The sequence below is a fragment of the Manacus candei genome, unplaced genomic scaffold (assembly GCF_025592945.1).
Source record: "Manacus candei isolate 608988 ecotype Guabito, Panama unplaced genomic scaffold, ASM2559294v1 h1tg000002l, whole genome shotgun sequence".
In the NCBI taxonomy this organism is placed as follows: domain Eukaryota; kingdom Metazoa; phylum Chordata; class Aves; order Passeriformes; family Pipridae; genus Manacus; species Manacus candei.
The window spans coordinates 960,001-975,935 of record NW_026138050.1 but is presented as its reverse complement, the minus strand read 5'-3'; the positions used below and the strand labels follow the sequence as shown (position 1 = coordinate 975,935).

Sequence of the window (15,935 nt, the reverse complement as noted above, 5' to 3'; positions counted from 1 at the left end):
AAAAACAAGACTGAACAATCATTTTGTTATGGTTATAATCACCCCATTAATGAATAAAGAGGATAAAACTACCGAATTCCTTAAAACCAGTACTTTTAAACTGCTTTTCCCACAGTCCTGCCCACTGTGCAGAGCTCCACGAGTTGCTCCTTATGTCTTCACTGTTCCTCTCCTGCATGGATACAACCACTGGTTCAGCTGGGATATAACAACTGGAATAATGTCACAGAAACAGCTGCTTTTCAGCCAGATCAGCCCCCCAGGCTCACCCTTCAGGCAAACAGCCTCTCTGCCACAGCTCAGAGTGGGAAGGTACCGAAGGGCAGGGCAGGTTCTGAGCACGTGAACAGCAGGTTCCTCAGGGACAGCCAAAACCCTGAGCAGAGCTGGCTTTGCACTCTGGGACACCACAACACTGAGAACTGTCATTTTTAATAAACCCCTTGTTTCTTCAAGCAAATTTTGACATGAAATATGATACAGAACATCAAAGCTGGAGCCATTTCCTCTTTGGGGATGGCATGGCCAGAATAATTGCCTTAACTCACTCCAAACAAAAACCAATTGGTTTTACAGAGGAAAGACTATTTTTTTTTTATTCTAGACATGTTAATTACAATAACTTAGCCTGCTGTGACATTTTAAAAATGTATTGCATGTGCCCCCAGTCAGCCTCTCAGTATTCTATGGTATAATTCTTTTTATTTTCCCTTCTTTCTGGCCCAGCCCAGCCCAGCCCAGCGCCCAACCCAGCATGCCAGGCTCTGCTGCAGCTCAAGGCCTGGCTCAGCCCTGAGCAGGGTAGGCAGAACAGCTCCCACCCCATGGGTTTAAAACTGGTCCCCTCACTTGGTCATTTTTCAGCTTCTTCACATTTTCAGGCCACATCTGGAAACAGCAGATGGGAATTCCACAGATAATAGTGCTTATCTTCCACGGGGAAAGAATTTACATTTCCACATATAAAATGAAGGCACTCCACTAAACCAACACTGGAGATTTTAAAAAAATAAATCTTCAGCTGAACAATATCTGAGACATCACTGGTCCTACCCATCACCAGGGCATCAGTCCTGATCTCCAAGGCAGGTCAAAGCTACAGAACCACTGCAAGAGGGACCTTTTGCAAGGGCACATAGTGACAGTTTAAGGGGGAATGGCTTCCCACTGCCAGAGGGCAGGGTTCGATGGGATATTAGGAAGAAATTCCTCCCTGGGAGGGTGGGGAGGCCCTGGCACAGGTTGTTCAGAGAAGCTGTGACTGCCCCACCCCGGAAGTGTCCAAGGCCAGGTTGGAGGGGGTTTGGAGCAACCTGAGGTAGTGGAAGGTGTCCCTGCCCATGGCAGGGGTTGAACAGGATGAACTTCAAGGTCCCTTCAAACCTGGGCCATTCCATGGTTCCATAAAATCCACACTCCTGAAAGGCAAACCAGGAAGGAACAAGGGCAAACCTGATCTAAGAGCCATAAAACCTTGGCCATTGCCAGCAGAACAAGTGACTCAGTTGAGATGTCACTGTGGAAACAGAAGCCTTGACTCACGCTCGGCTGGGCGGTGGCGCTGGCAGAGGTGATGCCACGGGAGGGCAGCGACAGGGCCCCGGTCCCGAACTCTGCAAAGGTTTCAGTGGAAGCAGGAGACATCCACTCGACACAGGAGACAGAAGTAAAGCCAGCCTTCCCTGCTGGGTGGTTTTTCCTCAAACAAAGCCTGTGTTTGTTACCAGGAGTAACCAGCTCAGCTCGCTGGTGAGGTAACACTGGGAGCACCTTCGCGGGGCTGGCAGCACATCCTGCCTTGCTTTCCACATACAATAGGCAGGACTTGCTGCCAGGAAAAATGGAAGAATCAGCAACTCTGTTCCAAAACAAGGAATCCAGAATTAATGATGGCAATTGCCCTTCAAAAAGGTTTGCTTTTTTAACACTCACCAAGACAAACTTCATAGAAAATACAGCTTCAAGGTGTTTCAGGACCACCAGCTCACTCCTCCCCATTTGCCCTTGTGCTAATATTTTCAAAAGGAAGCCAGCACAACCCAAGGTAAGTATCAACATTTTGAAGTGGCTTTAAAATGTTTAAAAATAACTCAGAGAAAACTGTCAGATGACAGTCACTACTTTCAGTATTAGTATTTAGGGAACACCACACACAACCAGTCACTAGTATGACTTTCGGTTTGCCTCCTACCCCCATTTTTTACCCAGATTAACAATATAAACTTCTGTACAAGTATTAAAAGTGATTTCACTGTAAATCTGGTGACAACACAGATGCTTCAGAATCACATCTAAGGTTGTTGTTTTGGAGCTCACCCACCAGCTGCAAATTCTGTGCTTCCAGTCCTTTAGAATGGCTTTAAAAATGGTGCATCACCTCCAAGGCACCAGACACCTCAGAGCTGCAAAACTACAGTTCAGGCCTCAATAAATGGATAAAGATTTCTGCTCCTTTGTCTTTCTCCTTCATTTTCTCCAGAGTTCCCCATCAAACTGTGCTTGGTCACTCAAAGTAAGAGCTGCAGCTTTGATCCTGCCTGTAATGTCAGCCCTGGATGTGGCAGCACGGAGCTGCGGCTCTGACGAAAGGCAGAGCAGCTTTAGGGGGATAATCACCTTGGAAGGAAGGTGGAATGTTCCTGGGCAGTGCAGGGAAACCCATGACAGACTGTTCACATTAGTGGATCTGAAATTCCTGCCCTGGTGAAATGGATCCAAGGCTCCTCTCTGGAGCGAGGCAGTAAATTTAGTTCTTTAGAACAACCACAGCTCAAGCCAAATCCTATTTTCGGGCCACTCTCACAGAGTGGGGCTCTGCAGTGAGGCCCTGCACAGCCTTCTTGTAAAACACACATCGCAGTGCTTTCAATATTAGATCTGAGTATTACACCAAATAAGGGGCAGTTCAACAAAATCATTGTTCACACAGTTAAGTCTATGTTTCAAACCTAGGCAGATAATTTTGAGCAACAGCATTGCAAATTTGAGATGAATTTAAGTTGAACTTTCTATATGGTAAAAATACAATTGTGGTTTAAATGCAGAACCACATTTAAAGTTTGGTTTGAGAAAGGATGTGATGATTCAGAGAGCAGCCCGATCAGTCCAGTAGCTTGTAAACTTCTGGGTATAAATACCAATTTACAATTCAGTGCTTCCAGTGAAATACTGTCCCAGCAAATCAGATCCTGATTGCTAACCTGCTATTTCATACCATGGGCAAAGTCATAGCTATTGAAGCTCTCCTCTTATTCTTTTTGACTTTGAAAAGCCCCAAACCTCTTCTCCCAGTGTCTGTCAGGCCAATATAACAATGTGGCTTCTTTAATAAAGTACATTTGATTTGTGAAAGTATTAATGACTTCTGGAGGAAAGGCAAAGTGCTGCTGCAGGGGATTAACATTCTAACTGCTCAAATCCAGGCAGGATGAAATCTAGCAGTGGTCTCGTGTTTTGTTTCCCAAAGTAAAAACTCCTATGACAAGCTGTCATAAATTAGTGATAACAAACCCTAAAGAACCTGAGACAAAGCTAAGCTACACTGGAAACTTCCAAAGCTTATCGTATCATAATGTACTTTCTATGCCTTGCTTTATCCCCTTAACTACTACAATAAACATTTCTCCTGTTACACTCTACTACAGAACTTGAACTTTCCAAACATGTCAGTTTATTAATATAATTTATTTAAAGAATGCATACAGAAACCCCCACACCATGTCTTGGCAAGTAACCGGTTTTAATATTGAACTGCCTGGTATTTATTCACATTAAAGAGTTTCTTTTCACACCAGGTCTTTCCCTCACAAGCAGGCAACAACTTTTTACTTATGCAAAATCATTTCACCTAAAATTAGCTGGGTACAATTTTGACAGAGGATACAGTCAAGCAGAAAGTAACTTAAATAATTACTGAATTATTCCTTAATCTCAGATGCAATTTTACAACCCCTGTGTGCCAAGACAACCAGAGGTGCTGCCAGAACGGTCGCTTTGTGCTCTGGCAGCACTCAGGACACAGCTTGAGGGGAAGTGGTGAAATGTAGCCTGGGCAGCAGCAGCCACAAATCATCCTGCAGTCAGCTCCCTCCTGGGCTGCCCCTCCAGGGCTGCTCACCTTGGCCCTCACAGCCCAGAGCTGGGCCAGCTCCAGTCACCACCACATCAAACCTACAGTGAGGAGCAAGTGCTGGATTCCCCCTCACACAATTCCCTACAACCTTTCTCCCCTCAGGAGCCCTGCCTGCAGCAGTCCTTCCCCAAACTTCAGGTGCAGGTCCTCACACCCCTCTCCTGCATCAGCAGCAGCTCAGACTGGAATCACATGCAACAAAAGAAACTGGTTCCCTGTTGTCTTGGCCCTCTCCTTGGCCAGCCCGAGGGCAGGGGAGGTGGGATCAACGCAGGCTGGGCAGGAACAGGGGAAATCTGTCCCTTTCAGCAACAGCAGCTACTCAAAATCAGCTTCAACTGATCATGAAACTGCAGCCTGGGGCCAACATTCCATTGCCACGAGGTGACATCAGCTGGCAGAGCTGCTGACAGAAGTGGCTGTGTCCTTCATCCTCCTGCTCCATCTCCTGGGCCCAGCATGAGCATCCCCACCAGTCAGCAGCTCCAACTGAGCTGGCTCAATGCTCACCTGGTTGGAATAAAACCCATTTTCCAGTCAGAGACCAGAGGTGCAAGCACAGAGGAGTGGGAACAAGTGGAAGGGCAGCTCAGGAATCAGGGCTGGGCAGAAATTCAGGCAGTGCTGCAGAGCCTGATGCAGGTGTAGGTCTGACCAGAGCCAAGGCAGCAGCTGATGGCTCTGGATAACAGGACAGCTCATGGATCCTCTACACGTGGGTTTGGCAGCTTTTACACTTAAGCAAAGTCCAGTCCCCTTGCAAACCACCTGCTGACATGAGAACTCCTCCACTGCTGAGAATAAAAAACCTCACCAAAACACCCTGAAAAATTTCCTGAACGGCCAAACAAGACCTTACTTTCCACTTTAGCCACAAAACAGGTGGATTGCCACCAACTCAAGACATTTTTAAACTTTATGATTTCTTTACACAGAAGTTCTGCATTGTCAGTCCCTGGAAAAGACTCCAAGAAGCAGCACTGCCTTTTGCACAGACAAACTTTTTACAGCACAGACATGTCTGAATAGGAAAAATATGCACTACAAGAATGAACAAAATTCAGTGAACTGCTAAAGAAGTCGTGGCCGTCTTTTGCACATTTGTTTGGTTTTTTGCACTTTGACAGGACCAGGGGGAATGGTTTTGAATTGACAGAGGGTAGGAACAGATAAGGTATTAGGAAGAAATTCTCCCCTGGGAGGGAGGGGAGGCCCTGGCACAGGTTGCCCAGAGAAGCTGTGGCTGCCCCATCCCTGAAAGTGTCCAAGGCCAGGTTGGACGGGGCTTGGAGCAACCTGGGCTGGTGGAAGGTGTCCCTGCCATGGCAGGGGGGTGGGACTGGATGGGCTTTAAGGTCCTTTCCAAACCAAACTACTCTGGGATTCAATTATTTCAGCCACATGATGTTACTTTGCATGAGAGCCAAAAAATCTCCAGTCCAGAAATTACCATTTCACCAAAGGTAATGCTGCTCTTATTTAATGTACTGCCCAGCCAGGTCTCTTAAGTTTGGGGATTCACAAAACTGGCAAGAGAAAGCCTTGGAAAAGGAACTAAACTGAATCAGCACAAGAAGTAAAACAAGGAAACGCAGAAAAGGCAGAACAATGAAGCAGGAATAGAAAGTGAGGCTGCAAAAACGAGCTGGAAGCTTTGAAACAACTGTAAAAAGACTACAAGGGAATTCAGGGACCTGAAGTTACATAAAATCAACTAGTAGGCTAGTGACAAACCAGGGATTATTCCCTATGCCCATGATTTCCCAACAGAGCCTCTGCACTGATTTCCTGAGCGTGGCCACGATTAACAATTAATGGCTGAGCCCCTGATTATGTTTCACCGGCAGGAAGGCGAGTGTGTGACCGAGCCCGGCATCCCCCACGCAGCCGACTCAGCCCGTTCCCGGGATCCCGGCCCGCACTCGGCCGCCTGTTTTTGTGTTGCTTAGACACAGCAAACACAAGAGCAGCCGAACGTGTCCAAGGCGCAGACTGTGCCATTCCCACCCTGCCACGAGGCTCCTGCATTCAGCACCAAACTAAAGCTAACTCGGCCCCTGGACTGCAGAGAGGGAAACACGAGCCTCCCACTAATCACGGTTATTGCCCTGCACTTCAACACACGCTCGGACCTGCTGGTACAAAACCAGGATTACCTTATCCTGCTGTGCCACTCTATAAAACACACCAGCTCAGAACACTTAATCTGCGTGTTAAATCCCCTTGCAGCAGGGCAGCCCAGCTGAACGCTCGGCCCAAACACAAGCTGCAAGTTCAGCTCACACGTTGGTTTTTCCGTGTGAGAACACCACCTTTCTAGCTCCATTTTCTACAGAAAACATAACTTTTAACCAGGGGATTGCCATTTCCTAACAACTGCTTTTTAATTAAATTATAGATGCCAAAAGTCTGAATTTGAATAACTGCTGTACTTTCTACAGCCATGTCCCAGCTGTGATTTTGAAACCTGCCCACGGGACAATTTATCTTCTAAGAAAGGGATGATCTTTGAACTTCATTTTCCTGTCACTGGCTGAAGTAGCTTTTTGTAGCCTTAACACTGTGTCACCCAGGATGTGTGTACCTGTGTGTACAACAGAATTAACAGCTCCCAGCACTGCCCTGCCTTGTCTGTGCCACACTCAGCTGTACAAGTTACCACTCTTCCTTTTATTAATTTTAATTTTCACTCTGGAAATGTCATTGGGACCTTGAGAAACAGTCAGTGAGGTTATGCATACAAAAATCTCAGTGCAGCTATCTCGAGCACATGACAACTTGCAAGACAGAAGGAAAAAACTCCTTTATTGCTCCTTCTCACTCTCAGTGCCTGCAGACCCCTTGGCTCTTTGATTCACTCCACTGCAGTCACTCCAGGATGTTCCTGTCACACTGCAATGCAATTAACTTCACCAGAAAACAATCCCTGTCAGGGAAAAAAGGCTCCACCTCACTGAGAGAAGCATTTGTGACCTCACCCAGCTGGCCCAGGAGTCGTTTCCTGGTGAGAGGCAGCACTGGCTAAGCAGAAGACACACGATTAACTCTGCTATCCTATGGATCAGTGACTACAAACCCAAAGCTTTTAGGGCTATTTGGTGTCTAAGGAATAAATTTAAACAAAAATCACAGAATCCCAGAACGGTTTGGGTTGGAAGGAACCTTAAGCTCATCCAGTCCCACCCCTGCCATGGGCAGGGACACCTTCCACTAGCCCAAGTTGCTCCAAGCCCTGTCCAACCTGGCCTTGGACACTTGCAGGGATGGGGCAGCCACAGCTTCTCTGGGCAACCTGTGCCAGGGCCTCCCCACCCCCACAGGGGAGAATTTCTTCTGTAAATCCAACCTAAATTTCCCCTCTTTCAGCTAGAACCCATTACTCCTTGTCCTGTCTCTGCAGTTCCTGATGAAATGTCTAATTAAAATGATCTAATTCAGCCAATAAAGCAACGCTGCAGCTAAAAACGATACCCCAAAGTTCCCTATTTTTCCTCGTCCAGACACCCAGTGCTGCTTGAGGCACGACAGTGTCAGCAAAGATCCAATTAAGCCTTCAAGACTGGTACCTATAACAATCCAAACCCCAAAAACCAAGGGAATCGAGCAGAGTGATCTGTTAAAATCCCTCCCTTTGTCACCACCAACTGCTGCAAAGGCACTCGGTTCTGAATGACTGAAATCAGACTTCCTTCCCCAGTTTAATTGGTGTTTAATTAAACTCCCACAGGTTTCAGGTCAGAGCTGTGCCATGGCCAACTGCTGCCTTAGGTCAGGCTCAAGGCCACAAGATGTTTTAAAGATTTAAAATGCCAAATAATGGAGCTATTTCATTTAAATTATAACCCCTTTCTTTTTGGAAACTGTGCACAATATTAGAAAACATATCTAACACACTAAGACACTTGTTATTTAACCCCATCCTAAAAAGATCCTGTTATTTGGCATTTCATCATTGCTAATTTAATGATCTCTGAAAAGCAGCTCTGGCCACAGATCCATTATCATTACCTAAAAATACCATGCAAGTGTCTAAGAAATACATTTGCTTCCATCAATTCCAAGTGTATCCCATTACAGCATCGGGCTGAAACAGCCTGTTACATCACTTCTGGCTATTTTAGCTGATCAAATCATTACTATTTCGAGATTTTGACTGTGGGCATAACCTGACATTAAAATTATTTTCTTCTGAAGATCCACCATCAGATCAAGTTAGAATCAAGGAATCACACTTCATCCCCAGAGATGAGGATTATTTTGATTACATGAATAAGTATCAGGAGGAAAAAAGGCACCTCCAGAGTTGAGCAGTTGAGCAGCTGCCACTAAAGCACATTCAGGTGTATTTTTACCTCCCCTATCCTGCTGTTATGTCAGACACCAAAACCTCCACGTTGGACACACCTAACCCCCCTGGACAATATCCCTTCCTGCCCTTCCAGCTCCCTGTGCTTCCCTGTGTGCTTCCCCCTGGCAGTGGGGCAGGTCTGCCCGGGAATGGTGACTCTGGCTCTGGTTATGTGCTGTGTCACAGGCTCAGCGTGCCAGGGGTGGTACAACCCTTCCTGCTGCCCTGGACCCTCAAAACCTCCCCAAACCCCCTGAGAAACACCTGCACAGGAGAGTGACACTTCATTCAGCATTTTAAGGCAATGTAAGATGGTGCTTTCCTGAGACAGACTCTCCCTTTATCCTTGTCATGCTGTCCTGACCCCCCAGCAAAATAGGAAGGCCAAGCTGATCCAGGCAGAACAGATCCCACAGTGTCTGTGTGGGAATATTTTATCAGCCCTCTCATCTGCTTCATCAAGCAGCAGCAGAGCCAAAGGAGAAGAGGACACATAAGCAAATGGACGATTAATATTTCCCAAATCTCCGAGTTTGGAATCTTTTAATTTCTTTTTCTGCCACAAAAATCTCAACTATTTTACCCACTGCCCACTCAGCACTTGACACATAAGTTGGACACAAAATTATTATGTAACTTTTTTCTTCTGACCAACAGGCTTTAGCTGGTTCCCTGGAATTCACAACACTTTAATAAGGTATCCTCAAGCCAACAAAATTTAGTTTGTTGTTTGGTCTTCTCTGAAGAGAAGGCTCCAGAGGGATCCAACTGTGGCCTTCCAGTACCTGAAGGGGCCAATAAGAAACATGGAGAGGGACTTTGGACAAGGGGGAATGGCTTCCCAGTGCCAGAGGGCAGGGTTAGATGGGATACTGGGAAGCCCTGGTGCTCTCAGCAGCCACCCTTGCTCAGAGCTGGGTCTGTGAGGACACACATGGGAAATGCCACCCACGGGACACCTGAGCCCCACACCCTGCCCCCGTCACCGCTCCTGGACGTGGGCACGGCAGAGCCAGCCCAGGAAAGGCATTCCCAGGTTTTCATGTGGTCTGGAAGCAGATCACAAGCGAGGAGGCTCTTAAACTGAGGGCTGAGCAAATCCTTACTCATTGATTTAAAACCTGTTGCTGCCCTTGTAAGGCTACAAGTTCTGCAGAGAAAGAAGTTTCTTAAAACCACAACGTAATTTCTCAAGTTTCCAATCTTCAGGATTCTTAATGACCTGGACTTTAAACACGAGATCATCTTGGTCCCTGAGGAATTAGGAGATCCTGATGAACTGATTGCCTTCACAAAACTTAGAGGGAACACCAAAATTAGGCCAGAACACGGTGCTTTGTTTTCTGTTCACAGCCAGAACCTCTCACCTACCAGGGGTTCCAGCACAGCAGTGCAGCTGCTCAGCAGGAGCAGCAGTTCAGACTCACAGGTCTGCCCAGCTCCCAGCCCTCCACCAACACAGAACAACTGAAGAAAGTCACCCCAAAGTCCTCACCTTAGGCAAATTCAGGTGATTTTTCCTTTGGCTTCAGCAATCTGCTTTGAAAGGGACATTCATCAATGGGATTAACAGACACTCCCACAAAATTTGATCTAGACCATAGCCTGGGCCCAATCTGTATCTATATATTTATGGTATTATTTATGTAATCTGTGATTTATACTGTTTGTGACTGTGATAATAAAGTTCCAAACATCCCAGCCAGTGCCAAGTTTCCCCACCAGCAGCAGCCCCAAACTGAACACATAATAGCTACATGTTTTTCTATAACTGGCAGTTTGTCCTGGTAGAAAAACCCAATTCCTGAGCTGCACAACCCATTACATTGTGTCAGAGCTCCCCAAGGGGTGCAGGAAACAGATAAATACGCTGATACCGAGAGACTTTGCTGACCCTGCCGAGGCTGAGCTGTGCTGATGGGGTGGCTGAGCCCTTTCCTTGCTCCCTCTGGGATGGAACCCCCACTTTGCCAAGTTTTGTGCCTCTGCAGAGCCCACAGTACCCTGGCAGTGCCCGGGGGCACTGACCCTTTGCAGCTGGGTGTCCAACAGCCAAACTGCCCCAGGTGTCTCTTTAGACAGTGATTCCTGGGCTGTTTTCCCAGTGCTCTGGCACTCACACACCCTCCATTCCCCCCAGAGCCCGACCTGCAGCCCCGAAGCCTGCCCTGCTCACGAACACACCTCCCCTAATTCAATCCACTGGGCACTTTAAGCCCATCACCAAATTCAGCTGCCAACCAGAGATCTCATGCAATTTTCTAATTAAGGAGACCTGGAACTTCATTTGGAGATAAACAGGAAATGCTTAAGATAATGATTATAAACACTGAAATGAGGTTTTTCTTTTCATGAGCGCTCAGATGGAGACAAATGCCAACCTAAAGCCCAAGCACAAAGAGGACTTTGCCCTGGCCATAAATATTTCATATTTCAGTGCTGTTTACCACTTTTTCAAATATCTTTGCCAAAGACAACAAGCACTGCAAATAAATAACACTTAGCAAATTTAACTTCTTTTAAAGGATGTTTGGGTGAGCCAGAAATTTTCAAACACTGGAGTCATACTCCTTTTTTTTTTTCTCCACACAAGAACTAGAAAAACATTAAAGAAGAATTTCTTTGATATTAAATGGCACTGTAGGGTTAATGTTATATTGATGGAAGAATTTTGGACTTAATAGAGATGAGTGCACTCTTGTTTCATCACCCTGGATGCTTTAAAAAAGCTAGTTTCAAAGTACTAACAACAAAAAATGAAGAAGTAAAGGAACTTCCTCAAGTAATAATTCACAGAATGCTTCTGAGAAAGACCAAAATCAGTGGATAATGCTTCAACAGGAAAAAAAAAAAAAGGAATCAGTTGGACCATTCCCCTTTTCCATGAAGTATTACTAGAAGTTATTGCTTTCCAGCAGGTTTTCCCTGTACAGATAAACGGAGGCAGCTCCTCCTGTACAACAATCCAATAACAGGCATTTTAACATAACTCACTTTAATGTAATAATTATGTTACAACCACTCCAATTCCAGCTCAAGACTTACACATTGCCAAGTGGCTTGAAGAAACACTAAATATAGTTCAGCACAGAAACTTTCATGCAGGACATGAGCTATTAAAAGCCATGTTCCAAAACTCCATGTGAGTCACAGCAATGCCATGAGTACAGGCCCTGGAAAAACCTATTTGTACACAAGGAGTTGCATTTGGACAGTGGGAAACGAGCACAGAAGTGATGGTAAGTCATCTTCTTGCATAAAAGCAGAGCTTTTGGAGGCAGTTTGTGGTCTCTTCCAGATTTCTAATTAGTCAGAGCTGCCTGTCCCTGGTTTAAATTACTGCAAGAGCCTCGGGGCAGATCGAGTATCTCTCCCAGTAAAGGCAGTAAGAATATCCACCTGTCTGATCTTGGGTGACTTCACCAGACCTAAACCTCCCACACCAGTTGTCTGGAATCATTTTAATCTGAATGGTACGCTGGTGACTGCACATAAAAGATGGAAAAAGAACCTGATGGCAACAAGAGCAGCAGCTGGTCCCCAGGGGCCGGGAAGCCCAACTGGTGTGAGGCTGTCACAGCCTGCAATGCCATTAATTACAGCCCGAGCTCTGTGAGCAAACAGCACGGTCCAGACCCTCCGTGGGCTCATTCCTCATGGAAATTACTCTGCTATGTACTTCAAATGCTTATTAGTGTATCAGTGCAAAGCTTTGATGACAATAGCTCTGAAGGTTTATTTTCATTAGGGATGACTGCAGCTTAAAGGAAAATATTCCTGAGCTTCTAATCAAATCTGTCTCCTTTGTAATTTATAAAAGAGTATGAAAACTAAGACAAGCACTCACAGATATCTGAAGAATTACCTTGCTGACATCATACATCACATAATTAATTTCTGAGCCTAACACTCAGCTGCTCTGCTGGAGTGAGGATCTGCTCCGGAAGCGTCCCAAGGACAGGTACAAAGGTACAAACACCGGGGGGAACCTCCTTCCCCAAATCTGTGAGACAGCACGGACTGAAACACAGCCCACAACTCCATTTCACAGGGCCCTGTGCCCAGGCCAAGCACACACACACAGCTGATCTCAGGGGATGTGAGCCATGGTCCTCAGGAGAGAGGAAGGTTTAGGGGAATTAGTACATAAATCCCATTAAAAGCAATCCCAGCACGTGGCCTCTAAGGAATCACAGACCACCTGAAATTCATCAAATTCAGAATTAAGGTTATTCCTTTCTTCTCCACTCCCTCCCCAACTTAGTTTTGCAGCCCATCTAAAACTTCCAGGCTGTTTCCAGCTGGATTTGGGATGTAGCTCAAGACAAAGCCAGCTCTGAGCTGGCTCCTCTGGGTGATCAGCTGTGTGCCTGTCATGGGCAAGGTGCCACTTTATTCCCATGCATTAATTCAGCTCGTGTGGAACTAATGATTTCCTGGCAAGCCCTGCCTCTGCTCACCTGCACGCCCAGCCCTGCTTTTTGGGAATTATCCTGGCTGGATTAGAGAGCCCTCACAATAGCATGAGCACCAACACATCCCAAGACTCACTCACTACTCCAGCTAAGGTTGCCCTGAGAAAACTGTGATGCCACCTCCAGTGACAGGTTCTGTCTCAGTCACCTGGGCCACACTCTGACAGTGACTGATATTTTACTTTTCAGGTTTCCCAGAGCTCGAGCTGTTCCCCTCAGCAGCACTGACAACAAATCTGGCAGATACATAAAATATACAGTCCTCAACAGCAGACTGAACACTTGTCTTAAGGCAGCCAACCACATCCACGAGACAATTGCAGCAAAATATTTAACACATCTATTAATTATTGTGGAATCCTGTTCCACTCAGCTAATCCCCTCTTTAATTAGTTTCCTACATGTATTTCACAGCTCCATATAATCCTATCCATGGACTCACAGGCTTCCCATAAATGCCATTCCTTGGCTTTGATGGAGCTCTTGCCCATCTTTTCTTATTTTCCACACTAAGGTGATACTTCCCTGATCCCGAATCACACATGTGGGATCCAAGGCCAAGGATGCCAACCTTGGAAGCGGGCTGGGAGAAGGGCAGTGTCATTCCTCCCTTCACCCCTGAACTATTTCAAACACCCCTTCATTAAAGAGAACAAACCCAGGCAGAGCTGCATCGCTGAGGCACGGCCGAGCTCTGCTGACCTCCTGGGGAAGTGTCTGCTCTCCACACACCCCAGTTATGAGGGAAAAACCTCTGAATGGTGGAAAAGCAAAGCAGGAGGAGACACCCCTTCCAAACACACCACCAGGAAACACAACAGCCAGCGAGAGGTGACACCCAGGGGGATGTCCCAGGGAGGGTAAGTGGGAAGGGGCAGCTCCCCCAGCATCCTTGAGCACCCCAGGTGAGGGGGAGATGTGACCCCTCAGCACAGATCCCAAACTGCTCCTCTTGTGGAGCAGCTTATTCCTCTACAGGATCCCCCAAGGGCGTCCAGGCTCTTGAAACACTGAGCCATCACCTCCTCAAGCAGTTCCAGAACTAGCGGGTCCCTCTATGCAGGGCTTCTCTCCTCATCCTGCCCCAGAGCTTACAAATGAGTTAACCAACTCAATACAACATATAAAACTGCCTGCAAGATCCCACTGAATGCCTTCCATGAGCCCCACAGTGCTTCTCAAACCACATTTGAAAGCCTCAGCCCTGATATTTGCAAGTGAAACCAGCTAAAATTTGTCCCCACTACATGGTTTTACAAGAACCCTGATGACTACAGGAATGCTTGGCTAGTACATGAAATGTAAGGAGCTGAGTAATATGAAATATTTGCAATTAATATCAAGCTTATAAAAACACATGACTCGGCATCATTTTAAAAGGTTCAAAATGAAAAACAATGACAGCATTGTCTGTGCTTTAATGAAACCAGGAACCCCCCATCCCACGTGCCCAGACTGCCAGGGCACCCCAGACTCCCTGGCACAGCTGTGTGAGCAAGAACCTGCCCAGACACCACGCCCCGAGCACCCCACGGTGCCACTGCCCTCACCTGCCCATGGCCAAAGGTCAGTGCCAACCTCCCCACACACCCTGCTCCAAACACTGCTCCACACTTCAGCTGGATTTGCCCCTGGAAGCAGAAAGCACCCCGAGCTGTTTATCCTACTCAGTACAACCCAGATTACTCAAAATTCCACTCGGGATTTGGAGCTGAGGGGCTGACACATGCAAACAGGGAATGCCAGTAATCCCTCCAACAATGTAAAAAAATCCATTAGTTGATATGGAATGAGAGGATGGAGGTTGGTTGGGAAGTTGTTCCCTTTTCCAAGCAAAACAAACCTATTAAAAATTTACTCCTTGGGCTTTATTAGCTGACACACCTGCCCTGGTTTGTGTGGGCCCCGAGGAAAGCAAACACCCTGCTAAGGGAGTTACTGGAGAGGATGCCACCAAAATATACTCAGATAATAAATGAATTTATACTCTCAGTATCAGCACAGGCTTTCAGTTTATACTTTCAGTATAGGTGCAAACTTTCAGATTAAATCTTTACTAAAAGCAGAGAAGAGTTTCTGGAGGAAAGTACTGACTTCTACTAGAAACCCAGTGCAGTGATATCTGCACGTTCAGCTCACGTGTCTGGGCACAGATTTATTTCCACAGACCCAGGTCCCTCCCAGACTCCAACAGCTGGAAATTGGTGACAATCCCTCCCAGACTCCAACAGCTGGAAATTGGTGACAACTGTACCTACAGGGCTCCTGTTACTTTTGTTAAAATTAAGTCCTGGGGGAGGCGCTCCCTGAAGCATTTCTTAAATGTGAGAAAGAGCGAGAAACAGCCCGAATACCTCAATATTAACGCGGAGAGAAAGGAAACGAAACTCGCCAAAACCCAGACAGGAAGAGCCCGATGCAAATGGCCCTGCGGGGCTCGGCGGGGAGCTCGGGGACCCCCAGGGCTCTGCCGAACCCGCCGAGAGAGCCGGGTCCGGTGTGACCGGGGGCAGGGCAGGGGGAGCGCCCGGGGCCGGCGGGGACCGACCGACCGACGGACCCACCGACGGACCGACCCACGGCGACCGACGCGCCCACCGCCCAGGGCAGCGCGTCCCGTCACTGTTTCAGCCCCGGGCGGCCGCGGCCGCCCCCTCCCGCTCCCCCCGAGCCCATAGCGGCCGTTCCCCGCCGGAGCCCCCGCCGCGCCCGGCCCGGCCCGCACCTGCCCACGGTCTGGTTGGCGAGCTGCTTCATGCGGTTGAACTGTTTCTTCATGGCGGCGGCCGCTGCCGGGGCTCCCCCGGCGCCGCTGCTCCCCCCGGGCTGCCCCGGCCCCGCCGCTCCCGCCGCCGCCCCAGCGCCGCCCGCCCGGCCCGGCCCGGCCCGTTCCGGCCCCGCCCGCCGCGCGTCACCGGCCCCGCCCACGGACCGGATGGCCCGCCCGCGGACCGGATGTGGCAGCTGCTCTCCGCCACGG

The 15,935-nt window shown here is 47.7% G+C and overlaps 1 protein-coding gene across 6 annotated transcripts in view; it reads right to left on the bottom strand.

The window, feature by feature from the left end:
- ARHGAP17 (Rho GTPase activating protein 17) overlaps window positions 1-15,823 on the bottom strand; it is a 42,648-nt gene extending 26,825 nt beyond the window's left edge. For 5 of the 6 annotated variants that reach the window (XR_007906724.1, XM_051800273.1, XM_051800065.1 and 2 more), the window contains exon 1: window positions 15,681-15,821. Coding sequence is in view for 5 of the 6 variants with exons in the window: in XM_051800273.1 (XP_051656233.1) it covers window positions 15,681-15,733 (53 nt within the window). In the remaining variant the exon portion in view is untranslated. Of the gene's footprint in view, window positions 1-15,680 lie in introns of all 6 variants that reach the window. The other variant, XM_051800357.1, reaches the window with a different exon arrangement.
- Window positions 15,824-15,935: the final 112 nt, after the last annotated feature.